General features: G+C 37.4%; 3 protein-coding genes across 3 annotated transcripts in view; 2 read left to right on the top strand and 1 right to left on the bottom strand.

Annotated features, from left to right (window-relative positions):
- Nucleotides 1–872, top strand: part of LOC144450813 (uncharacterized) — a 10,818-nt gene extending 9,946 nt beyond the window's left edge. Inside the window, exon 16 of the mRNA XM_078141548.1 lies at nucleotides 1–872. This exon is cut by the window's left edge and continues 727 nt beyond it. The gene's annotated coding sequence lies outside the window, so the exon portion shown is untranslated.
- Nucleotides 873–2,703: 1,831 nt separating this feature from the next.
- LOC144451052 (protocadherin Fat 4-like) lies at nucleotides 2,704–18,675 on the top strand. Its single transcript, XM_078141812.1, has 11 exons — nucleotides 2,704–3,093; nucleotides 3,895–4,096; nucleotides 4,399–5,574; nucleotides 6,199–6,379; nucleotides 7,158–7,420; nucleotides 8,202–11,512; nucleotides 13,232–13,305; nucleotides 13,730–14,034; nucleotides 14,298–14,506; nucleotides 15,475–15,745; nucleotides 16,859–18,675. The coding sequence occupies exons 1-11, from the start codon at nucleotides 2,704–2,706 to the stop codon at nucleotides 18,673–18,675; spliced, it is 8,199 nt and encodes a 2,732-aa protein (XP_077997938.1).
- A 4,825-nt stretch (nucleotides 18,676–23,500) lies between these two features.
- LOC144450526 (transcription initiation factor TFIID subunit 5-like) overlaps nucleotides 23,501–27,582 on the bottom strand; it is a 32,916-nt gene continuing 28,834 nt past the window's right edge. The window contains exons 14-18 of the mRNA XM_078141171.1: nucleotides 27,426–27,537; nucleotides 26,349–26,462; nucleotides 25,651–25,828; nucleotides 24,730–24,823; nucleotides 23,501–23,795 (exon numbers count right to left, since the gene is read on the bottom strand). Coding sequence (XP_077997297.1) covers nucleotides 23,681–23,795; nucleotides 24,730–24,823; nucleotides 25,651–25,828; nucleotides 26,349–26,462; nucleotides 27,426–27,537 — 613 coding nt within the window. The 3' untranslated portion in view covers nucleotides 23,501–23,680. The remainder of the gene's footprint in view (nucleotides 23,796–24,729; nucleotides 24,824–25,650; nucleotides 25,829–26,348; nucleotides 26,463–27,425; nucleotides 27,538–27,582) is intronic.

Genomic DNA, 27,582 nt, shown 5'->3' with positions numbered 1-27,582 from the left:
GTTGGTCTATCGCGAAATACTTTCTTTCTTGGACTTTAATGATACCAACAATCAGTTTCCAACAGTAATCTGCGACTTATCGTCGTAAAAAAACGCATTGACAAACTTCCAGTAACATTACAAGAAAGGCATAAATATGGCGTGTATGACGTCACATTCGCCAAGAGACACCACATACTTCTTTTTGTAAACGCAGGTCATTGTTCTATACTTGTTCACGAGCTTTAAACACGAATTGCAACAAAAATACTGGATGAATCACCTGTATCATATGCTCCATAATCTTTAATATAGCTATGAATTGCATATTTTGTTGGATAATATTAGTTTTGGATTTATATAAATTAATGCGCTAATCGGCCAACGACAGTCAAAGTCAAGAAACATATAAAGTTGAATTTTGTTCAATAATGTCTCCATCCCTTGTCATAATTTTCTCATAAAATATTATTCATTGGATGTAATACATTTACACAAATAATTGTATGTAAAACAACTATATTGTTATTTTTTTATTGGTATTGTAAATGGTATTTACTGTAATTCGATTTCCTGTCATTTTATGTAAGTTCGCTAGCCTTCGATTATCCCAGCAGTATACAGTACAGCCTGCCAACGGGGCAGAACGGTGACTGAACGTGATAGCCGCGTCTTCTCTAGCCTTTCTACGGCACGGATCTGTCGTCTTCATTACAAAAGGATGAAAAGAGAGAAGGCGTCTTCTATCGGAGTCACTGGTCAGCGCTGTAGGCACGTAATATTATAATACAGTACCAATGGACTATATCATTACATTCCAACGACTTATAATTTATGCTTCTTGTATTTATATTATTACAGACCAAGGTTCATTTATATACCACAAGGAGATACTTTACCGAATAAAGCTAATAGATTTTCAATTTAATGTGTACATTCGCACAATAAAATATCGATTATGTGGGCCTTATCATTCGGTTGCTATGACTACAGACGGAATGTGTCAATGTTGTACACACAGTCAGTCAAAGTTTGACATTATTAAGTATAGAGTAAAATCGGCTTGGTATTGTGCTTTATTTGAATACTGACATCACACCCCGGCCCCTTTTTTGTGTAGTTTGTTTCATTTGACCACGACTAAGGGTGACTACAGAATTTCGTACAAACCTGTGTTTTAATTTATAAATTTCCTGTGCAATTTTTGTATGGGATATTTACAATACTTATTTATTTTGTACAAAACTGTGTTTTAATTTGCAACTTTCATGTTCTTCTGTGCACTATTTATCAAGGGGGTGGGTGTGAACTTCTGCTTGGGACCACATCTTGCTAGATGTTTATAATGACGTAATGAGAACGGATTTTTATATCCATTACTTCTCTTTCAAGTATTTCACAAATGTAAATACCGTCAATAAATGAACACACACACACGCACACACGTTTTCCATACATTCTTGCCGAGTGTAATGTTGTTCAATTAAAACTTATTGAGGTAATGTTTATTCTAGAGGCAGGACACGACGTATCATTAGCTAAATAGAGCATAGACATACCTTTTAACGTCAACTTTACTCACAGCATGAACACCATTTATAAATATAACCATTATGTATATTTGTATATATAACCACAGACTGATAAGTGTCTTACTTGTCTGTGGTAAAACGTCCACGAAACAACTTTACACGTATCTTAATTTTAACAATCCACTAGTCGTCAAAAGGGTGGACTTTCTACAACGTCTATCCTCTAGGCAGATCAGGTTAAAGCGAGTTTTAAGTGTTTACATACCGGTTCTTGATATGGGTTTTATTGGTTTCATATACTAACATGTTGACACCCTTCATCAAGTAAACAAACAAGTTTACACCGTACGGTAATACGATTGGTCAAAGTCTAAAAATATCGCATAGTGATGTTGCCGCCATTGTTACGAATTACCTGTATTTCAATTCTCTGTGCATGTCTGGTAGGTGTTTATCTCTCTTTTATACTATCACTGCTCAATTTTAGAATAGGTGATCCACTCGTTCTTTAGCCACGTTTCAGTGACATTTTAACGAGCTATGACCCTATCTTATAAAGCAAAGAATGTACATGTACTGCCAGACGGTGTAACATGGAGGACGGATTATTTTTTTTTACAGTAGCCGTCAGATGTTAGTCAACAATTTTCCATACCGGGACAACCACCTTGAAATACGGCGATCAGTAAACTCGTTGCCCCCGTCTCACACGTGCCGTTATTTACCATCAAATAATTGTAACGACGAATACAAAATACTTTTGGCAATAATGTAGTTTAACTAGTATTCGTAACACGGAAACTGAAAACCCAAATACCAGAGTTCAGCTTTGGATTCCATGTGAACCAAATGTTCCAACAGTCTATGACAGAGTCGACAATAAAATCCAAGCGTATTTTAACATGTAAATTAACAACTGAATTACACCATGTATAATTTTGTTTACATCAGTTATAAACACGCTATTGTATTTTATTTTATACGAGAAGCAATTTACAAGTGTTATTGGTTGTTCCTTCTTTAGGTCCAGATAACCCTGTCAACGAGAAATAACAATGTACCGAAGCCGCAAGAAAGTACACGCAGTGTGGAAATTTCGGAAGAAATTTTCGTCAAAACTTCTACAGTCACTTCTTTGACCACAGTTTCAGAAGGTGGGAATGACGTTATACCGTCTCACAGTTTGGTGAATATGGACGATGATAAATTTTCAATCGACGACTTAGCTGAAGATGAACTAAAAATACATGGGACGCTAGCGCTAAATAGTGAAATTTCACCATACTGCAATCTTGCTGTGGATACGTCTAAAAGAAAACAATTGTCCATTAAGAATGCAGATTTTACTTCGAAGGATTCATATATTAGCTCACCAGAATTCAACAAAGATGTGTATTTCTTTACTGTCTTCGAGGATGAAGATGTTGGAACAACTGTTGCTATAGTAACAGTGTCTGACCCTGATGAAGGTAGCAATAATGAGGTTACATATTCGGTCCTTCAAGACTGGGGACAGGACAGATTTTTACTTAATAATGTCACCGGTGCATTCACTCTTACACAGCCATTGGACTATGAGGAGGTATGTAGGTAGAGTACTGAACAGCACGAAGGGTTAACACTAAAATTGAACTAATCTAAAGTTCCAAATAAAATATATGCGTTTACTGTGTCCAAGAAAATGCCCAGTCAGACTTATTGCTGTTTTTAGTACACTTGTATTGATTACTGGTACACTTATATTGATTACTGCTATCAATTCAAATGTTATTTTATGTGATGGCACAGCACCTTGGTAACTTCCTCTATTTTACAATTGTGTAAAACTTACTACAGCGCTTGGCTAGTTTTTGGCCATTTTGGGGATTTTCTGCATGGGTTTATGGGGAAACTACTAATACCCCAATCCCAATCTCTTTGTGTTGACAAATACAATTATAGAGCAATTTACTATACTAGTATGTCACAAATATCCGTCCTCTTGACTCAACCATCGTCGTAAAAACTACTGTCCTCTTTGCGGCAACACAAACTCCTGTATGTACCCAAGAGTATTGTTTTTGTTGCGCCAGTGAAGAAGAGCTATGATTTGTGAGAATGGGCAAGATAGGAAAATAACTACTTTTGGAAAGTATCTCATAAATAAATTGCAAAAAAAAATTCGAGCATGACGTAAAATCATTAGAATAGTTTAGGCTTTTTAAATTCTGATGTAAATGTTGTTGTTGTTGTTGTTGTTGCTGTTGTTGTTGTTGCTGTTGTTGTTGTTGTTGTTGTTGTTGTTGTTGTTGACGACGACGACGACGACGACGACGACGACGACGACGATGACGACAAAAAGCTTGACAACACGATCATCGTGTCTTAATTTCTTTTCCCTTAGGCGATATTATACACCTTAATTATTGGGGTTTCAGACAATTCTGAAATACCTTTGTCAAGCTCAGTTAAATGCTACTTCAGTGTAGTTGATGTCAATGACAACGCACCTGTATTCAGTAATGACATATACGAAGAATATGCCCAGGAAGACGTTGCTATAGGAACAGTTGTCACAACAGTGACTGCAATTGATGCAGATTCAGGTACGTCCATTTATACTGTTACACGGTTGTTAGATCAAACGTCATACACTTCTTACACCTTCTGTCGTTAACCATAAATATATTTTGTCTAAGTTACATCGGAAAATTCCTCTGTTTTGCATATTATTACAAACAAATTAGAGTGGGCTAAATAATGAGTATTAAGTTTTCAACTGACACCGGAATATATAAATGCTCAAATAAGACTAAGTATTATGTTATAATTTGCAGTTATTTAAATGAACATTGAACACTTTCAGAGAGACTACATAAACTTTATAATAAATGTTTGACCACGACAGGACTTAATGGTGCTATTGCATATGCCATCATCTCTGGAGATCCTAATGGCGACTTTGATATACTCAACAATGGGTCTATAGTGACGGCCATGGAGCTCGACAGAGAATCAAAACCCACGTACTGGCTGAATGTGACAGCTATGGACGAACCTCTTAATAAAACTCTCCAACAATCAGCTGTTGCACAAGTCATTGTCCATCTTATTGATGTGAATGATAACGCTCCCGAATTCATTAATGACAATGTGACGGGAATCCTGGAAGAGGTGGATATTAATGAAGTTGTGATCCATGTACAAGCTGTAGATATTGACAGTGGCAGCAATGGGGATGTTAACTATGCTATGGATGCCTTGAACAGTGACGTGTTTTCTATGCGCGAATCTGGTGTTATCGTTACGTCAGGAGAACTGGACCGGGAATTGGTGTCGGAGTATGTTTTAACTGTTTATGCAGCTGACCAAGGCATCCCAGCTCTGACTTCCACCATGGATATCCTAGTCAATATTCTAGATATAAATGACAATGCCCCGGATTTTAATCCCAGTTCTTATACTTGTGACATCATGGAAAACACCCCCCCTGGTAAGGAATTCCTCCAGGTGTCAGCAACAGACCCTGACGAAGGATTGAACGGTACAATCGAATTTTCGATAACAGATGGTAACGATGGCAACGACTTTGCTATTGATGAAGACTCTGGAGTAATTGTTCTCAGTAACTCGGTTGATCGTGAGCGACAACCACAATACGTGCTCACTATCATGGCCAAAGATAAAGGATTGCCACCTCAATCATCATCAACCGATGTCACCATCAATTTACTTGACATCAATGATAACATCCCAGAATTCACAGAAGAGTATATGACAGTTTATATTGATGAAAACTATAACAATACACCTGTACTTGTCAAGAGATGTCACGCTGTCGATGATGACGACGGCAGTAACGGACAACTAACATTTCAAATTCTAAAAGTGACGTTGGATCCTGATATCCCAGATATCATAGTCCCATATTGTGGAGGTGTGGGTATGGCAACGCAAAATATAAAAACTCTGGAGGATAGTTACTTTGCAATTAATAGTAGTAATGGAGACGTTTACGTGACTGAAGCACTTGACAGGGAGAAAGAATCTAAGTATTACCTTGTTCTTGCAGCCCATGATGCAGGTAGGGTAGCTTGTTTGTGTCAACACCAATTGTTATCCTTAAAGCAGTAAATGCAGTACAATTGTTTCATCAGACCATCAACAATACATTTACTGAAAATGGAAACAATGCAAACATTTAGATGTGGTACATGTTTATTAGGTGTCAATTACAGTAGTACAGTAACAGGTTGAAATCATAATTGCATTTTGTCACTGAATTTTGGGTACGGACCAAAAAATCAATTTGATTGGATTTATTTTACAATATTATGTATACAGCTACACAAATATGTTTCCCACAGACGCAGACTAGACACACATGCACCAATATTTGACGTCTGCATTTGATATATGTACGGTGGCACTTTTATTAGTGCATTTCATTTTGACTTTGACAAAATGTCGCAAGAAACTGCATTCATTCAATCTTTCTATCTTAAAGTGTAGCATTTGCAATTTCTTAATGGTTTTTGTGTAGTTGTATCAAACAGAGCTGGCAAATGGTAACTTGATACCGGGCTGTAAGTATAGGCATACATCTATATGGGGAATTTTATATGTGCTAGACAGACACAAATGGGGAAAATAGAGACAGTAAGGAAAACTTACATGTATTTATGTATGTTATTTGAACATTCAACAGGTAGCCCTTCATTGACTGGTACAGGAATATTGGAGATCCAAGTAAACGATATCAATGACAACCAACCAGAGTTCACGCAAGCTGAATATTGGGCTAAAATACAAGAAGAACAGGATACCCATGTTTTCGTTACCACGGTAACAGCAACAGATAAGGATGCTGGAGATAATGGCCAAATCACGTAGGTTATTTTTTAAAATATATGATGTAGTCCTAGAGCAATAATTATGTGCCTATATGGTATAGTACGCACGAAGTGTACAGTCATAATATGGTGCATGGTTTTTTAAAATGATAACAGGGACCCATGCTGTTTTCGTGCAGTCCTTGTATAGTAAATTGCCCTCTGCAAGAGAGAGACATAAGCTGCAATCTTATTACGATGTATATGAATCACCCCCTGCAAGAGACAGGCACGTGTAACAGTTGTATTCGTTCTGACTTTTGTTCTTCCATAGCTGAGTTTCTCCTGTTTTAAACCTTCGAGACATGTAGAAGAGATGTAAGAGAGAGAGAGAGAGAGAGAGAGAGAGAGAGAGAGAGAGAGAGAGAGAGAGAGAGAGAGAGAGAGAGAGAGAGAGAGGGGGGGGGGAGGGGTGTAAGATCTCCTTTTAAAAGTGTCACAATAAGCATTAGAGATCATTACAAAATTCTATCATTTAGACAAGAACCAACGAATACATCATATGGTATGCAATTCGGTGTTATTTGCATATTTTATACCACAGATAGGCCTTCTCATTTGTCAGCATACTGTGTATTGAAAAAGAGAACATCGACTAGATGAACAACCTTATGGTCTCAATAATAAGCTTTTGCTCGTCGAAAAACTGTCCCAAAATATCTGTTGTAATGTTCATCTGACAAAATACCCTGGCACATGCGTCTGTATCATACGACAAGAATTACATCTTAGCAGGTGGGATGCAGCATTTATGGTTTGTCCTTATCTCTTGAAGGTATGAACTCGACACGAATTCCACAAACCAAAAATTCGCAATCGACCATCTGACTGGTGAAATTACTACAGTAGTAAGATTAGACAGGGAGGAAGAAACGTCGTATACCATTCTGGTAGTAGCTCGCGACAATGCAGGAGACCTTGCAGATGTACTATCCAGTACTGCTACTGTGTATGTTGACATAATGGATATCAACGATAATGCCCCACAGTTCATCAATGAACCGTATTCTTTGGTAGTTCCTGACGCCATTAGTGCAGGTAAGTCCATGTTTTTGACTTCTCATATATTAGTTGAATACTCCAAGTCTAGGTGGTAGTATTTCTCTTGGTATTTGCATTTTTACCACATCTTACTAAATTTTGACTGTTTGATTATCATGTGCCATTGTGTGATTTTTAATTTTCTGCTAGGTGTATAGAAAGGAAAGACAACAGTCGTGTCCCACTCTGGTCCCCCTGGTAACATAATTTACCAAAATGGTGTTAGCAAAAGGAGTAGTAATTGCTTATCACTAATGAACCACTTGCTGTTCCTTTATCTCTGATGTCACAAATCACAGATCTGAAATATACAAATAATATTTTCGTCCTGACCAGAAGATGGCTATACTCTCGGCAGTATATATCTACAGCAGATAACAAAATATCGTTCAACGTCTCTGTTTGGTACAACCACGAAAAAATCAAGAAGAAACTGCACATAATACATCTGAATAGCTAGCAAGATCGCAATTTGTTGGTTAGCTTAGTCTGAATGAAATAAACCATTTAAACCTACAGACACACCGGTGCAAATGTTTTGACGTCTGCATTTGATGTCTGCATGGTGGTGTATCAGTTCACTTTATTTGGACAAAATGTTGAAATAAACAGTATTCATTCAATCTTGTTATCTTAAAGTGCAGCCTGTGTAGGTTTTGTTTTTTATTGGTTTCTGCCTGATTGTATCAAAAAGCCCCTGAATGGTATTTTGAAATCCGCACAGTACATCTTCTGTAAATATCAGATGCAATATCCATATGATCTTTGCCTTTAATAGGTACATCTGTATATGCAGTTACAGCAATTGATGGTGACATCGGTACAAATGCAGAGCTTGAATACGGAAAGGGTAGAAGCAATGACAGTAATAAGTTTCTTGTGGATAAACAGAGTGGAGCTATACGGACAAGCTCTGCCTTGAGTGACCAGAATTCACAATACTGGTTTGAAGTGCGAGTTACAGATGGATGCCATGAATCTACTGTTAACATTTCTATACGTTTTGAGGATGCCAATATATTTCCTAAATTTGTTCCCATTACATCGCTTTTTGATATAGATGAAGACATGGATATCCGTTATGTGGTAACAGAGGACATAAGTGCTAATAGCATAAAAGACGGTTTTGAGGGAATTATTAGTTATCATCTCTCCAGTGGTAACTTCAATGAAACATTCGGTATCAATACACTTAATGGTGAAGTCACCCTTGATAAGAGCTTAGATCATGAATTGATAGAATCCTATGACCTGTTTGTCGAAGCAAGAGATAGGTCCACGCCACCACTATCAAGTTTCCTTAAGTTGGAGATAAATGTTATTGATATCAATGATAACGCCCCTGAGTTCTCCGAGAATATTTACAATGGTTGTATCCGTGAAGAGCAAGGGCCAGATATCTCTGTCCTGACAGTATCTGCAACAGATAGGGATTCGGATAATAATGGTGTTTTCTCATACTCTCTAGAATCTAATGGTAACATAGATAACGCATTTCGAATTGATGCAGAGTCCGGAAACCTTGTGACAAACTCTGGCTTAGACCGGGAAACTTTGGCGTTGTATACTTTAAAAGTCTATGCTATTGACCAAGGCACACCCCCGTTGACTGGAACAACCATGGTAGAGGTGAAAGTGACAGATATCAATGATAACCGTCCAATATTCGATTCCCATCCAATAGCTTACGTTCGGGAACATTCAGAGATTGGTACATTAGTCTTAAAAGTGATGACAACAGATGCAGATGAAGGTTCTAATGCTGTGACCATCTATGCATTTCCAAACACATGGGTCGGCGACTTCACCATCAATAACACAACTGGGGTCATAACAATAACTGCTGACATAGACCGAGAAGAAAATGATTCGTACGCGATACTACTGACTGCCACTGATCTTTGGAACACGCACTCCAGTACTACAACTGTGCAGATTTCTGTTTGTGACATCAATGACAATGCACCAGAATTTAACCAATCTGAATATAGGAGAATTTTACCTGAAGCCCTACCTGTAGGTTCTGTTGTCACCACCATATATGCAGACGACAGAGACATAGGACGAAACAAACAGGTGACATACAGTATGATGTCTTGGTGTGACTATTTTACAGTTGACCCAACCGGTGGAGTTATCAGGCTAAATAAAGTGATTCTGTACAAGACACCTTCCAGTGACATAGACCAGTCTAACAATTATTACTGTACTGTAGTTGCTATGGATAGAGGAATACCTACGTTATGGAGCTATGTGGTCATCATGGTTACCATTTATGATCGAAATGATCACGCACCACAATTTACAGAAGACTTGTACACAGCAAGAGTTGAAAGAAATGCAAGTATCCATACCCGTGTAATTCAGGTGTTCGCAACTGATGACGATGATGAGGGTTATAATTCCTTAGTATTCTATGACATCACTGGTGGCAATGGTTCGAGTAAATTTATTATAGAACGAGACTCTGGTTGGGTGTTGGTTAATCAGTCCATTGACGGAGATGTGCGAAAAATCTTCTCTCTAGAAATTAGGGCATGTGACCAAGGGTATATTCCCATGATTGCCAGCGCAACTGTGAGTATATCTGTATCAGATACTAATCTGAATATCCCAAAGTTCCCTTTTACAGTCTATCGGTGTTCTGTTGATGAAAACGTCCAACTGGGACTGTCAATAATACAAGTCACTGCCTCTGACGCTGACAGTGGGCTAAATGGTCAAGTACAATACGCCATCACCGGGGGAGATGACAACGGAGAATTCGCCTTAGGTTCTGAAAATGGTACGATTACTGTGGCCAAACCCTTAGACTATGACAATGGCCCCAAAGAGTATAACCTGATCGTAACAGCTAGGGATCTTGGTGTTGTTGCTAAAACAAGTGCGGCAAGAGTTAATGTAAAACTGAATGATATTAATGACAATCCCCCGGTATTTGAGTCAAAATATTACAGTAAAACTATTCCCGAAAATTCCCCTTTTGGGACATCTATCACAACAGTGAAAGCAACTGATAAAGATGAAGGAAGCAATGCTTATGTGGAATATTTAATCACAGGAGGAGATGGCCAACATATCTTCACTATTTTCCAGCAAAATGGGACTATCATCTCAAAAGGGAATCTCAATTACGAAGGTGAGAAGAAGTTGTTCAACCTTGAGATCAGAGCCAGACATCCTATAAATATCACAATGTATGATACAGTGACTGTAACCATCCATATCACAGGCGTCAATGAGTACAAACCGGAGTTTGTTAAACATGCTTACGTATTTACTGTTAGTGAAGCTGCAAGTGATGGTCAGGTGATTGGTAAAATATCTGCAAGGGATGCAGATCAAGGTGAAGGTGGCAGAATCGTGTATGTCTTCATAGGTGGGAGTACTCGTAGAGGATTTGCTGTCAATGAAGATTCGGGCAATGTGTATGTGTCCTATGCAATGGGAAGATTAGACCACGAACATGAAGACAGTATACTTCTTTTAGCTGTTGCCAAAAACGAAGGTGAAATTGAAGGGCTTGACTTTGACGAAGCTGATATCTATGTGAATGTGACAGAAGTTGGTGACCAACCAAGCTTCGGTGACTGTGAAAGTTACCCTTGTTATCATGGTGATTGTGATGCCATACGAAATGGCTATTTGTGCTACTGTTACGAAGGCTATACTAGTACCAATTGTCAAATCGAGGCAGGACCATGTGAGCCACAGCCGTGTTTTTATGAAGGCAGATGCGTTACCCAGGACAAAACATTCTATTGCGATTGTAAATTTGGTGAGCGTGGCGAATTTTGTGAATTCTCTAGTTTTAGTTTCATGCCACTATCATATATCAAGTACCCTGGTATATCTGGATCTTCCCTGTGGATATCTTTACAGTTTGCAACTACCTCAAATAATGCTTTACTTGTATATAACTACGGCAGTGAGAAGAGTGCTGACTCAAAGTTCATCGCACTAGAAATCATCAATGGTCAAATGTGGTTTTCATACAATATTGATGTTAGCCTGATTCGTATTAGTACAACACAGGTGGTTTCTGATGGGGAATGGCACACAGCAACAGCAACGATAGATAAAACTGAGGTAAGCTCAGAAAAAAATAACAATTTGATATTATTCCCCAGCTATGATTTACAATTATATGGATGCTTATTTCGTCATGATAAAAGGTTTATAAAAATATTACACTGACACGAGTAGATTTATCAGGCCACATTTGGCACATGGAAAAGTTCCTTACACATGAGAACCTAGTCATCAATCACGCCATAAACCTATATTATCTTTATCATCAGAATTCAGGTACACGTGACCGCGAAATTACAGGCACAAGTTCATTAGGTCAAATTGTGTACATTTTCCTGCCAAAGTATCATATTCCTGATCCAGACAGATCGAGTCTTTTTAGACTGTAACTTGAATTTCTACAGTACAGTCTACATGTGATACTGTGTTCGTTTACTTATCAGGGAATTTTCTTCATTTACTTAATTCCTTTACATCCCTTTAAACTATCATAGAATTGTTATCAACAAGTATCTTGTCTTATGATTGAAGCCCCCCCCCCAAAAAAAAAAAAAAAAAAAAAAAAAAAAATTAATACAGAAAGAAAACTAAACAATAAATAAAATTCCGACCTACCCATCCTATTTATTGAAGTCATGTAATCTGGATTTTGTTTTTCATTTTTTGCTCTATAAAGACTACTATTTTACAAATCAGAATGTCTGGTCTATTCAAATTATGAATTTACAATAGGTAATGAATATAAGATAGAAAACAAAATACAATTGTTAACAATGCTAAAGTTATACCAGTTGACTACGACAACACTAAACTTACAGAACTATTCCATCTGCATGAACCGGAGATGGACATTGTTTTCCACTCTCATAGACTCTGTGATGACAAACGATACTCTAAGTTCAAACCTGCCAGTGTTGTGCAAGACCTCTTACTGTGCTTTGGAAGGCTGACGTATGAGCCCATGGGACGCCAGTGCGTCAAGATTGCAGTCGTTTGCCTTCTCTACTTAAAACCTCCTCATACGATAAGAGGTACTGCCCGTATCCTATTATGGACGTATCTGACACGTCTCATAAGTGTTCTATTATAAAGTACCATTTTATTATTCGACCTTGAATAAAAGACAGCTTGGCATTTGACAGAGTTTAGTGACATAAGGACCTGAGTGCAAACATGTTATTTTGAAATAAAGACCGAAAACTTATTTTCAACACTGTATCCTTATGACCGTAGGTCAACTTTAAATCACTTCTTTTTTCTACATTATCTATCTTCACCCACCAAGAACCATTTTAGTAAGTTCAGAAAAGAAATAGTAATATATCAGAAAAGGTCATCTGTGCTTTTGAGAAATGTCATTGACTCAGAGCCAATTTTAATTTATGTTAACTAGTTATCTTTAAGAATGAAGGTTAGCCACTTTCTGAGGTCAGAAATTACCACGCGAGAACAAAATTAGAAACAATGTTCAGAGTGGAAAATCACAAAAAATGAAGTTAGGCCTTTATGGCACTAACCCTTCTTTTGTAAGTAGGCCATTTTGTCACCTAAGGTCGAATTACTTGATATTCGTCAAAATAAAAGTTACAGTTATTTCAATTTATTCAACAGACTAGGGGGTTAGGTGAGTATGGCTCACTATCATAGAATTCAATATAAGCTTTGTTTACTTTGAGTTTAGGGACGTTTGTAGGTATAATATTGCAATGGTTGTTTTGAAAGTTGGAAATGATACAGGCTCTCAACCAAGCATATATAATCGTGTCTTACCTGTAGAGTATCCTGACCATTGACCAATGTGACGAAACAATACAAAGTAATTATTGCAGTGCTACAACCTTAGGTTCCAGGTATGTAAAACAGTGCCCAAGCCGCACTTCATTCTCATCTTTTACGTTCTCAATTCAGATAGCCGCCCCATTTGTAATGTATGAAGAGTTGACATAATGGTACTAGATGAACTATATATTATTGTAATTGTACATGATATCAAAGTATAACATACCTGAGTTAAGTTCTTGCCAAACTTTTCGAATCTTCTTAAACATTTCTTATCCACCAGTATTGTCAACTTATAAATCCACAGTTTTCTCTTTTCTTGTCAACTTACAAATCCACAGTTTTCTCTTTTCTCAAGACTTCTGCCATAACTATATATTATCATTATATAATATATATAACTTAATGAGAGAAGGAAGTGCAGTCTTCTCACTTGAAGCTAATAGGAGATAAAAATAAATATGGCATGTTACATGGTTTATTTTTGTTTCACAGTCACATTAATCTTGCTGGAGACTCATTAAATATTGGAGGTGTCCAGTCCATAGACTCCATTACCTTATATCCAGGACAAGTATCGACTTCGGACTTTGTTGGTTGCATGCGAGATATCTATATTAACGGTGAATTTTACGATCTGAAACCACCTTTAGATGCATATCGTGTGTCGATAAAATGTCCACGTAATACTACACTGTGTGAGAGCAATCCGTGCCAAAATAGAGGAATATGTGTGGATGATTGGTGGTCGTATCACTGTGACTGCCAGGAAGGATTCATGGGATATTATTGTGAATTAGGTGAGTTACAGCTTATTTGAAGTTACCGTTCCCTTGCTGTGTTTGATACAGTCAGGCAGATACCAATAAAGAAAATCCACATGCTACACTTTTAGGATAACAAGATTGAATGGATGCAGTTTCTCGTGTCTTTCTGTATAAATGAAAATATCATCAAAATATTGGCACTCGCTTGTCTGCATTTAGAATTACTTGAAGTGTTGTATTTCATAATGAAACTACGAATTGGCTTGGGCGAACTAACAGGGTATTTTTCTTTTCAGAGGGGACGTCACTTACATTTGGGGGTGATAGCTTTGTTGAGTATATACTCAAAGACAGTTACTGGAGAGAACAGGCAGTGAGGGCAACCCTCAAGCGTTCAAAACGAAGTGTAGAAACCCAGACCACTTCTATGTTGTTCCGTACACGTCACAGGCATGGTCTACTATTCTACAGTAAGGACATGGAAGAATGCTTTACAATTCTAGAGGTAATTAATGTACATCCGCTATAACACCACGTTGTCCCTGATTCCTTGCATATTCTTAACTACCCTGCCATGCGTGGCATATATTGTACAATGGAAGTCACACAAGTTTAAAGATATCATCATCTGATTCGACAAACGTTGCTAATCTTATTGTTCGGCTCTGCAAAAGGCTACTAACTTTGCTACATTTTATAAAAAGGGAAAATAATACAATTGTTACATTTTATAATCCATTGGTATGACTAAAACGGTATATATTGTTACTAATAACGTGTATAATTTGGCAGTGATCTGCGCAGATAAGTAATAATAGCTCAACCAAAGAAAAAGTAGCAAATTGCTGAAAGCATTTTGTCACTACAGATGATGAAAGAAGCCGTGTAGTAAGATTTTCGTCTAGCCACATGAGAAACTGTAACAGTGTGACTACATGTTTATCTAACGGGCCCGACGATAAACTCTGCAAATATTGGGCAAGATCTTGACTTGGCGACATTTTGTCGACTGATTAATATACTAAATCGAACAAAAACATTTTTTACTACTACTATTAAAACATCACTTTTTTTCATCATCTGGTGTAACAACAATTATATGAAAAGTGTCGATTGTTTTCTCTGCATGAGCCACCACTATCTTGGCCGGCCGTGTCACCACACCACATACCTTGGAACTATGGATATTATTTAGGCATGTCAGCATCAAAAATAACATTTGGACTTCAATTTTTTTGTCGTGTCAGATGTGTTACAGCGATGCAAGTAAGATTTTGGCCGCCTTAAATGATAAATTTATATAGCAATGGCAAAGATTTTTGTCGAGCTTCACAAACAGTATAGTAATTTCAGTAAGACAAGTCAGATGGCGTGTTTCAATTGTTAAGAATTCCTACCATTGGCAATGTATAATCGTTATGGCTTGCCGGCTCTCAGTCTACAAGTTTGGTTACTCTTCATTCCCATATCCAGATCAATGAGAACTACCTCAGTTACATCTTCAGTGCTGGTAACCTAGGCAACGGTTCAATGACGCTTGACGACCTTAATGTATCTGATGGACAATGGCAGAATGTTACACTGGCTAAGGATGATGACAGGATCACACTAACTCTCAACAACAATTATACTAAAAGAGAAACTTTCAAAATCTCACCACCAGACTTTGTAGGGGGCACAATTCTGGAAATGTTCATTGGTGGAATGGGTGAACCGCTAACTAATGACGGTCTATCTATAGGTGGTAAGTGCTTTCAGTAGATGTAATTTATAAGGGTTACTCTGATTGGTTAGAAATAATTTGAAATGAGATATCAGTTCACTGTTTTGTTATTGATTATTGTAATAGGTTATAGCATATTCACACACAATTCCTAATAGGGAACTTGCAATCCTGACTGAGCATGCTCAGACGCAAAGGACTATGGGAGTATTTGTGGTTGTCGTAATACCTAATCTGGAGCTACTGATAAAATTAACCTCCCACAATTGTCAGGGTAACTATGAATTGATTATCTGTGGTTACAAACAATGTATCAACGTTGTTTACAATACTAATTTATTAGTATTTATTATCACATTTCCCATGATGCAACATTGAAGATGGCGGGTTTGCAAGTTCGCTATTGAAATTTGATAATGGGTTCATATATAGCCCCTCACTACTTAGAGGAGGGGATGGGGGTCCCAGTACGAGTTCAATTACAAATTACAAAGGTAGAACTTCAGTTGTTACATTTACGATGTAAAACACAATATACAAATTACGATGAAAATAAATTGGAGTTTACATTTTACAATGGTAACTGGAAAGTTGATGGACAGGCATTCTAATTTCATCGTTCAGGAGTTTACTAATATGATTGCATCAACAATTTTCAGTATTTTAAATGACCTTATAATGTTCCTAAAGCCCTGTCACGTCAGGAGCAATTAATTGAGACAATATCCCTGTACATAGCACGACCCTTCCAATTTAAATGTTAACTTTTTGTAGTTACGTTGTTCAAACACATCGGTTAAAATCCAGAAAAAAATCAGCGCTACTGCAAACATTTGTGAGAAAGAGGCGATCTCAAGTTTGAGCCATTTTAGAATTCATCATGTTTGTGAACTCTGTGTGGAAATAAAACATTGTTGATGGTGAAGAACCCCTAAATTTCTTTTACTATATTCCAAACGGACAGGAATGAGCTTCCATAGGCCAAGTTTGGAGAGGTATTAATACTGGTAACTGATGACTTTTTGGTATATTGGTCCCTGCTAGCAGTCACATTGTATCAGACATTTCCACCTCATACGTTTATGAATAATAAGTTTCCAATTGACATGTCTTTTTTGATTTTCTTCTCTGTAGGTCTGAGGGGCTGCATAGGCATATTTATGTTGAATGGTGAAGTAGTGCCACTTGTTGGTGAGAATGACATGGTAAGAGCAGTGCTATCAAAGAGCAATGGTGGTGTCACTATTGGCTGTGATGGTGCCGATGTGTGTGGGACTAATCCCTGTCCAGAAGGAGAGTACTGCCTTGATGAGTGGGAGATGTTCACCTGTATACCTCTGGGACTATGTCTTTCAGCTCCATGTGAAAATAATGGCACATGCATACCTGGAAAGGATGAAGACAGCTATACATGTCAATGCATTGGTGATTATTCAGGCATTAATTGTGAGATTGTTCCTGAGTGCTTGACAAATCCATGCGAAGATTACACAAAATGCTCAGCTAATGGATCTGGTGGTTACGTGTGTTCACCCCGTGAAGATTATGATTTGATAATTGCAATCACTGTGTCTGCTATCATTCTCTTCTTGATCTTTGTCCTGGTATTTTTTGTATGGTTTCGTCGCTGTAAAAACAAAGGTAACAACACACTGCGGGATTCAATCAAAATGGAGATAAGCCTTAATGATTTTGAGATTGTTGATGAATTCATGCCAATGAACTTCGAAGGTATCTTGCCAGCAAGCGGTGAAGACACCAAAGTTGGATTTCTTGAGCAGCAGGTTACAAATTGCAATGTATTTGAATATGAACAGACAGATGGACCAATTATCATGGATGATGAAGCAGGCAATATAACGTCACCTGATGTATTGCAGAACTACCGAGTCACACGAGGTGTGCTTCCTAGCGTACTCCAAGATGATGATGTCACACCTGTTCTCTATGATTTGGATAATGCAAGTAGTCTTGCTTTATCTGATGTTGATGTAGTATATCACTTTACAGAAGAGGCAAACGACAGACCTCGCAAACTAAGCACGATTTTGAAACCTCAATCAAACCACCAAAATCACACTGGACGATCAAGACAGAGTCCTTTAGGTAATCCGCACTTACAGGGGGCAGGGAAAAACTCCCTGCGTACCAGTCCATACATCATTTATCGAAAAGCATCCTTTGAAGAACTCTATCTTCAGAGAAATGATTCAGACCAGAGTATCAATAACAGTGAATTACGCAGTGAGAAAGATGTTCGAAGTAATGCCAGCACTGCAAGTGAATTCTCTGGAAGAGCAATGAGTCCACGTGCACAGAAGAGTCAATTTGAAAATCAAGAAACTGTATATACTTATGAAGTTTCTGACCAACCAGTGGGACTATCTTTAGAAGAAATAGCCATGCTAAATCTAGCAAGACCTGTTGAACAAGCTGATAGTTTACCTAGTACTCAGGATGGACTGTCTCCTGCCAGCAATAACCCTCAAATGGAATCGAAAGCAAGGCTGGCCTTTCATAATCCAGTGCATCCGTGGGAATCTTCGGAGTCTTCATCGGAAGAAAGCATTGGAACATTTACATGTTCAGAATTTGATCCTAGTCAAGCGAAATTTAAATTTGATGGACTTGATCCTGGTCAAACAATACTCTCTAAGCTTGCAGCCATAGAGAGTGAGGAGGATACAGATTTACCAGTGAATAGTGACACGTGGTGTAGCTCTGCCTCCACTGATTATGATGAGCCACCTGGCACATTACACTCTTCAAGAGCGGTGTTCACACCCATACATGTAACACCTCCAAATGGACAATTTAGCTGGGATTACTATTTGGTGAATTGGGAGCCATGTTTCGAAAACCTTGCTGGCGTGTTTGAGGATATTGCATTACTGCAAGATGAAAGCATCACTCTAGAACTAAACATGGCCGCTGACCAGGAGGAATGTTGAGAACTACTAAATGTGCACTGCATTTTTACGAGATTAAATAAACCAATTCCATAAATAAATACAGGCCAATGGCATGTCAAATATCATGATCATGTTAGAATATACAAACTTTAAGCCAGTTTCAATATGCCATATTCCAGCCATACCCACCTTATTCATTTTCAAAAGAAGAATGCACTCAGCATAAAACTGAAAATTGAGTGCTAAAATCACATAACTGTAAATGAGGAAGTCAACAAAATACGGCTAATACAGCTCTGTGAGATATTAATAGTGTATGATCTGAAACAAAGTTAGAAGAATGCTTTCACCAGATATTGAGAATGCATCCAACTTCACTGACGATTTTTTCAAGAGTCTGCAGTACCCAACTATCGTGGCACTCGTACTCCAAAAGTTGCTCCTTTACATTAAGGGCTAGTGCTCCGAGTGGCAACTATATAATCTTTTGTTTTTTTTTATCACAGGAATATGGTGTATAACCAGTGTATCCAGTATTAGTGTTTATTGAATACTCATTTACACAGAACATTAGACTGTTTCCCCATGTTTCGTTACTGATACAGTTTGTGTTTTCAAAATAACCACAGAACCAGCTGTAAAATGAAATATAATAACCACAAATGCTTTGTAGTCCTGGCTGAATCTCTTTATAAAATGTATAGTCAGACACAGGGAACAGGGAGGTGGAATAAGGTTGAATAAATTAGACTTTCCTGGTTCTTTCTTTCTCTACCTGGTCAATTAAATAGGTAAACAACTTTTAAGTTTTCTCTTCTGATTGAATATTCACTTTATTTACTGACTGACTGAATAAAGACACTCTTCATTCTTCTGTTCCTACCAAATGCCCTATTTAAATGAAAACCTCTTTCACCTCATAAAAAACCATGGTATCAGTTACACTGGCACTAATTAGGCCCTGATTAGGTGTAAAGGTTCAAATCGTTACATCATCACACAAACTGGGCCCTGATTAGGTGTAAAGGTTCAAATCATTACATCATCACACAAACTAGGCCCTGATTAGGTGTAAAGGTTCAAATCATTACATCATCACACAAACTAGGCCCTGATTAGGTGTAAAGGTTCAAATCATTACATTATCACACAAACTAGGCCCTGATTAGGTGTAAAGGTTCAAATCATTACATCATCACACAAACTAGGCCCTGATTAGGTGTAAAGGTTCAAATCATTACATTATCACACAAACTAGGCCCTGATAAGTTGTAAAGGTTCAAATCATTACATCATCACACAAACTAGGCCCTGATTAGGTGTAAAGGTTCAAATCATTTCATCATTTCACAAACTAGGCCCTGATTAGATGTAAAGGTTCAAATCATTACATCACCCCACAAACTATCTTGTTTATCCTGTGCATCATGACATTTGTATAATTACACATCAGGTATTCACCTTCATTGTATGGCCAATCTCTATATTCATGTGTCTAATACTACTACTACTACAGTAGAATGTAGATATATAAGATAACACATCACACTTCCCAAATTATGTTATTTCCTGGCTTTATCTCCTGTAATTTTGTTGTTGCTTTAATATGATAGCTTATCTCCTGTACTATTTGGTTCTAGATGACTCTAGCTGTATAGTTTCTTATAGCTTATGTGACTTTCTCATCTCCTGTAGTTTGTTATCCATATATAGGCATCTCTCTCCAATGTCTATGATCTAGATGATTTTATCTCCCACAATTAATGGTATTTAGGTGAGTATCTCCTGTAGTATTGTGTATTTAGGAGAATATGTCCTGTAGTTATGGGTATTTAATAGGTGAATATGTCCTATAGTAATGGGTATTTAGGTGCATATCTCCTGTAGTTATGGGTATTTAGGTGAATATCTCCAGTAGTTACGGGTATTTAGGTCAATATCCTGTAGTTTGCTATGGGGGTAAGGCTGCCCTATCTCCTGTAGTTTTCTATGGGGGTAAGGTTGCCCTATCTCCTGTAATTTTCTATGTGGGTAAGGTAGTCTTATCTCCTGTAGTTTGCTATGGGTGTAAGGCTGCCCTTTTCTCCTGTAGTTTTCTATGGGGGTATGGTTGCCCTATCTCCTGTAGTTTTCTATGGGGGTATGGTTGCCCTATCTCCTGTAGTTTTCTATGGGGGTATGGTTGCCCTATCTCCTGTAGTTTTCTATGGGGGTATGGTTGCCCTATCTCCTGTAGTTTTCTATAGGGGCAAGGTAGTCTTATCACCTGTAGTTTGCTATGGGTGTAAGGTTGCCCTAACTCCTGTAGTTTGCTATGGGGGTATGGTTGCCCCATCTCCTGTAGTTTGCCATGGGTTTGCGGTGAAAATATAATTTCATTCTTATTCACCACACTGCAGGAGATAAGTCATATACAACCAGTAACAAACTGCAAGAACCCATAACAAAGTACAGCAGAGAAACCCATAACCATGCAGGTATCTCCACTTATATGGCCATGCTATAACAAACACACTGGGGACAGAAATTCACAACAAACTACAGGAGAGAAACCTACCCATAAATCATATCAAACTCTACTGAGAAGAGAAGCCGATAACAAACTACAGGAGTGAAACCTTAAACAAACTACACTAGGGACAGAAACTCATAAAAATGTACATACAAAATATAAACTGCACAATTTCTACAAAAGAAATGTACTAACCGTCTCCAATGGCTTCAGTCATAGGGGTGAATTGGCGCCCTCAGAGTTGCCCTGGGACATCTCATTTCCCTTTCGTTTTACACAAGTTCCTTTTCGTGGTGCCATTCAATATAGTTGCCTACTTCCGTTATCTACACAACACTCGATCATCCACTCGTCATGCCTTCCTGCTTTATTATTTGTTCATATTGATCTGAATTATTTGTGTCAAGTTTTTATTTACTGGTCAGAGTGTTTCGGTGTTTGTATGACATTCCTTTGGCTCAGTATGTGGATATCAAACTGCTACCTTGGTGATGAGCCCAACATTCTTTTTTGCCATTAGATGTATACCTCAGGAAATTCATATATTTTCATAAATGTTGGGGTTCTTGAGTCATTTCATGATTTCACATCACATATTTTTTGTGTGATTGCCAAGAATTATTAAGTTGAAACTCTACTTCACTTTAATATCCGAAATTAAATATTTATTAGATAAAGTCATGATTCAGTGTTTATTTAATATATATGTTAATATCCCCATGATGCAACAGTGAACCAGAATGAGAATAGAGCTAAAATGGTTTCAAATTGGTGTGTTTTCGAACTTTTCTGTTTCCAAAGGAAAGTCTTTGGTTTTTGTTGGTGAGGACGAGTGGTGGAGTTATCATAAAATGTATTCATACTTCGTTAAAACACAGACACAGACACAGACACAGACACAGACATGTACACAGACACAGACACAGACATGGACACAGACACGTACACGTATACGGACACAGACACAGACACAGACACAGACACGGACACAGACACAGACACGTACACAGACACGGACACTGACGGACACACTTTCCTACACACTAACTGAAGTTCAGTTGTACCCAAGTATTTATCAATGTTTCAAACAAGTATGAATGGCTCTAACACCACCATTTCATAGTAGCTGTGCAAAATGATTCACAAACTTCAGAGAAAGTAAACCGACCTAACAAATCATTCGTAGAAAAAGAAATATTTTGTTTATTAATTCACATACAGTATTGAATACTATTTGAAGGAATGGTAACTTACAACAGTACACTATGATACTAGGTAAGATCCTATACAGTGTTGTCATTTCAAGGCAAATATTATTGATGCTTAGGAGCTTGTATGATATGGATCATGAGACATTGATTAACATTGCAAAATCAAAGTAGATTCATTTTTCTCAAACAGGTTTCGTTCCAGGATATGAGAGCTAGGAGGTATGACCAGCTAACGATGTATCTCAATAGTGCAGTAAATAGGCTATAGGGCTAGGAGGTACGACCAGCTAACAATGTATCTCCACAGCACAGTAACAGGCTAACAATGTATCTCCACAGCACAGTAACAATTTTCCTCATTCTCTATAAAAATCAGTTTAAATATTTACATGGCAGTTACTGACATAATGCTGAATGCAATAAATGTCAACTTTTGTACAGTACAATCAACAAAAGTGTTTTTACGGAATGGTTGTCTTGTCAATAACACCTAATAATTCTGCTGCTAGTGCCTGACTGTAAACAAGGCTAGCAATCTAATGCTGTGGTATTTGGTCAAGTTGCTAGCAGTGCATGACTTATGGACTAACGATGTAATGCTTTGGTACATGTATGTGTGTGGTTCATCTGTTAGCAGTAAATGACTTGTGGGGCCAGCAATATAATGCTATCTTGTATATGGTCCAGCTGCTAGCAGTAGATCACTTGTGGGGCCAGCAATATAATGCTATCTTGTACATGGTTCAGCTGCTAGCAGTAGATCACTTGTGGAGCCAGCAATATAATGCTATCTTGTACATGGTTCAGGTGCTAGCAGTAGATCACTTGTGGGGCCAGCAATATAATGCTATCTTGTATATGGTCCAGCTGCTAGCAGTAGATCACTTGTGGGGCCAGCAATATAATGCTATCTTGTACATGGTTCAGCTGCTAGCAGTAGATCTCTTGTGGAGCCAGCAATATAATGCTATCTTGTACATGGTTCAGGTGCTAGCAGTAGATCACTTGTGGGGCCAGCAATATAATGCTATCTTGTATATGGTCCAGCTGCTAGCAGTAGATCACTTGTGGGGGCAGCAATATAATGCTATCTTGTATATGGTCCAGCTGCTAGCAGTAGATCACTTGTGGGGCCAGCAATATAATGCTATCTTGTATATGGTCCAGCTGCTAGCAGTAGATCACATGTGGGGGCAGCAATATAATGCTATGATGTATATGGTCCAGCTTCTAGCAGACGACTTGTGGGGCCAGCAATATAATGCTATGATGTATATGGTCCAGCTTCTAGCAGACAACTTGTGGGGCAAGCTATATAATGCTATGTTTTATAAGGTCCCCCTGCTAGCAATAAATTTCTTCTTGTAAAGTGCAAATGTTGGACTGGTGTTGACTTAGTTGGATATGAACCCAGTTGGTAATTGGTATTTTCTGACCTGAAATAAAACAACAAACAACTCTCATTACTGTCAGTATGTTAATATGTAAAAACAACTCCAGCAAAGAATCCAATCTACTTCACAATCATTTGAAACAATTCATGAATATATCACACGATTGCAGCCTGAATATCTTATATAGAGATTTCCACTGTTAAATTATAATTCATGGATGAACAACGAATATTCATGACTCCTTAATGCTTAGTGTAAAACATCTCTCATGAATATTCATTGGGCAACCATGAATACATTATTTCTGACTCCCATCATAAACATACCATAGAAAGGCATGTCAACTTGATGTTTCTCTGAAATCGCAAATAATTGTAGGCAATGTAAAATCATGAAATGACTCTCCAGAACCTATAGTTTTCAAAATGTCTCCATATCCTGGAGTGGTTTTCCTCTCTAAGCCAAGTGATCACGTGATTATGTAAGACTGATAACGTCTTATTTCAGAATAATAGAGATACTGATAATTTGTTAATATGAATTCAATTTGCTCTGTGTGTATAAATGTATAAAATATCACTTGATTTTCACTCTCATTTTTACTTTAAAGTGGCCAAATGGATGATGATTTCAATGAATTTTGGATGTTTACTTTATAAATTTAAAAAAATGTCATCATACTTGAAAAATCAATGTGAAACAACAAGTCTGTGTTTGTAACTCAGTACATTGCAAAAAGCTAAAATATGTGTAAAAAGGTTGTTATTGTACATACATGTACAATAGCAAACATTTTGTACATTTATTAATCTTTTGCAATTTATTGAGTTACAAACAAGTACTTGGCATATAATATATGATGAGTTTCATATTGATTTTTCAAGTAGGAAGCCATGATAAAATAGTCTTATCAATTAAAAATCCAACATAAACTTCAAATCCTCATCCATATGGCCACTTCTACAAAATTACTTACAGTGTTATATGTGTAGAATTAGTAATTTCATCTGTGTCTATTTCACCAAATGCTTTGTTGACATCCCATAATTTAACTGTATTATCATGTCCACCTGTAAATAAAAAGTACATGTATGTGACATTTCCAAGTACTGCCAAACCAGAGTGACCATAGAGTTTCATGTATGTGACACCTTTCTAAGTACTTCCAAACCAGAGTGACCATAGAGTTTCATGTAAGTGACACCTTTCTAAGTACTTCCAAACCAGAGTGACCATAGAGTTTCATGTAAGTGACACCTTTCCAAGTACTACCAAACCAGAGTGACTATAGAGTTTCATGTATGTGACACCTTTCCAAGTACTACCAAACCAGAGTGACTATAGAGTTTCATTTAGGCAGTATGTTTTTGTACATCTCACACAAGGATGTTTGTTACGAATTACTATCTCACAAATCAACATCACAGTCAGGTGAAACAAGATCCAAATACAGAACTGTTTGTGCCCACTGTGAGATAAAAAGCGTCATTTCATATGTGTGTGCGTTATCAGTGCCTGTATTTTGTTTGTGTAATTCATAATAAAAAGTGTGAGATGTAAAAAAACAAAAACATTTTGCTGCTTCTTTGAAATGCTATAGTCACTCTGGTTTGGTAGTACTTGGTATACAAACATAAAATCTAGTCAAATGGCCTAGAATGGCATGCTCATGTCTTGATCAATGGAATATCTAACAGATATAAAATTCACTTAAGATAACGTTACCAAAGTAAGTCAACATTCCATTTTTTTTACATTGCATAGTTTGTGATGTCACACAACTCATAATAATAAGAAAAAAAATTGCCTTGCAGTACCTTGCACATGTTTCTGTGATGTAATGTAATGTACTGCAATGTAGATTCAGATCAAAGGGTCAAAGGTTAAATTGACTTACCAGAAGCTAGTATATTGCCATCTCTGCTAAAACTCAGAGAATATACAGTGTCTGTGTGTCCCTGTAGTCGGCCAATCAGTGTGCCATGTGCTATATCCCATAATAGTACTGTCTTATCAGCACCTGCTGTTGCTATATGTTTACCATCTGGGGAAAAGGCTATATTATAAATAGGACCCTGTGGGAGAAATGAGACCAATCAAATCATTGCTATGAATTTACCATCTGGGTAAATGGCTATATTATGTTTACATAATCCTGAAGAGTCATGACTCCTAAATGCTCATTCCCTTCAGTGTAAAATTTCTCACATGAATATTCATTGTTCACTCATGAATAATCAATTCCACTGACTCCCATGATGCAATGTGGCCTACTGCAATGATACCTATATATAGACTCCCATGATGCACTGTGACCTACTGCAATGATACCTATATATAGACTCCCATGATGCAATGTGACCTACTGCAATGATACCTATATAAAGACTCCCATGATGCAATGTGACCTACTGCAATGATACCTATATATAGACTCCCATCATGCAATGTGACCTACATCAAAGATAAGGCACAAGACCACCTTGAAGTTTTTTCTGAAATTGCGAGTAATTTTAGGTGATGTGAAATAATGAAATGATTCTCCAGAACCCATAGTTTATGAAAATGTTTTGATTTTCTGAAGCGGTGTTTTACCTTGTGTCCAGTAAGCACTCTAACACAGTTACCACTACATACATCCCATAATCTGCACGTTCTGTCACTTGACCCTGTTGCTATGTAGTTGGAGTTGGGATGAAATCTCACACACTGAAAATAAACAAATGCAGTTGGTACCATAATGCTAACTAGAATCATGACAAAAACAATAAACTTATCTATCTGAGAGGTTTTCACTTTTGAGTAGAAGAGCGCCCTCAGTGTTTGAATTCTTTGAACTTTTTTTTATTCTCGAATAACACATGTACCCACATGATTTCTGCAAAATCATGATCTTTGCTTGCTAAACAAATAATTACAACATGATTAAAACATTCTTGTTTAGCAGATATTGCATTTCCGAAAATACACAATTCATTCATTTGAGTACTAAAATTTTAATCAATACACGAAACATTGGTAGGCTGAGAGCATATAACTGCAAACTGTCAGGCTTGTATTTATTTATTTATTTATTTATTTATTTATTTATCTATTTGTTTATTTAGTTACTTATTTATTTATTTATTTATTTATTTATTTATCTATTTAATTTTAAAACAAAATTTTGCCTGTTTTGGATAAACGTAATGACATAATAACAGCACGCCAGCATGGTTCCTTGCATTACTGGGACAAGCCATTAGCCAAGCAAGTGGACTTGTTATCAAAGAGTACAAATATTTACACATGTGATGATGGGCTCTTACATAACACAAGTAAACAGAAAACCTCTATTCGGCCGTCTGCATGGACTGCAATTGAGGCAAACCTTATCTCCGTCTTATATCAGTTGTTATCAATTTATTAGGCTCTTATAAGTAACGCTACAAACAGCTTTAGAGATGCAAACAACTTTTATGACACCTGTTTTCGCCAGGCAAGCCCGCGGGTTTGTTGCACTTGGACCGCTAATGGTTTGTGACTGTCATGGCTTGTGAGAGTATGCCTGCAGAGAACACTGCAAGTCATCGCGCAAGTACCAAGCATGGGACACTGTCCGTCACACATCTCGGAACCCCATCATACTAAGATACAAGAACATATCAGCAGCTGGGAGTTATTGAAACTTACATCAACATCAGAAAGATGACCGGAAAATATTCTAATTGGTTGGTGGTTTTCAGTCGCCCACAATCTTGCTGTTTTGTCATGACCTGCTGATACAAAGTAATACCCATATGGTCTGTAAAGTAAGAAAACAATGAAATATGTCAACCTGTGATGATTC

Source organism: Glandiceps talaboti, chromosome 20 (assembly GCF_964340395.1).
Source record: "Glandiceps talaboti chromosome 20, keGlaTala1.1, whole genome shotgun sequence".
In the NCBI taxonomy this organism is placed as follows: Eukaryota; Metazoa; Hemichordata; class Enteropneusta; family Spengelidae; genus Glandiceps; species Glandiceps talaboti.
Note: the sequence above shows the minus strand (reverse complement) of the source record. Positions and strands in the feature narration are given on the sequence as shown.

What these genes read in the sequence shown, in the direction of transcription:
- LOC144451052 (XM_078141812.1), top strand. Translation starts at nt 2,704, where the DNA reads ATGGACGATGATAAATTTTCAATCGACGACTTAGCTGAAGATGAACTA. An exon ending in GGAGATAATGGCCAAATCAC is followed by an intron (nt 6,380 to 7,157) that starts GTAGGTTATTTT and finishes TATCTCTTGAAG; the next exon opens with GTATGAACTCGACACGAATT. An exon ending in TCCTGACGCCATTAGTGCAG is followed by an intron (nt 7,421 to 8,201) that starts GTAAGTCCATGT and finishes TGCCTTTAATAG; the next exon opens with GTACATCTGTATATGCAGTT.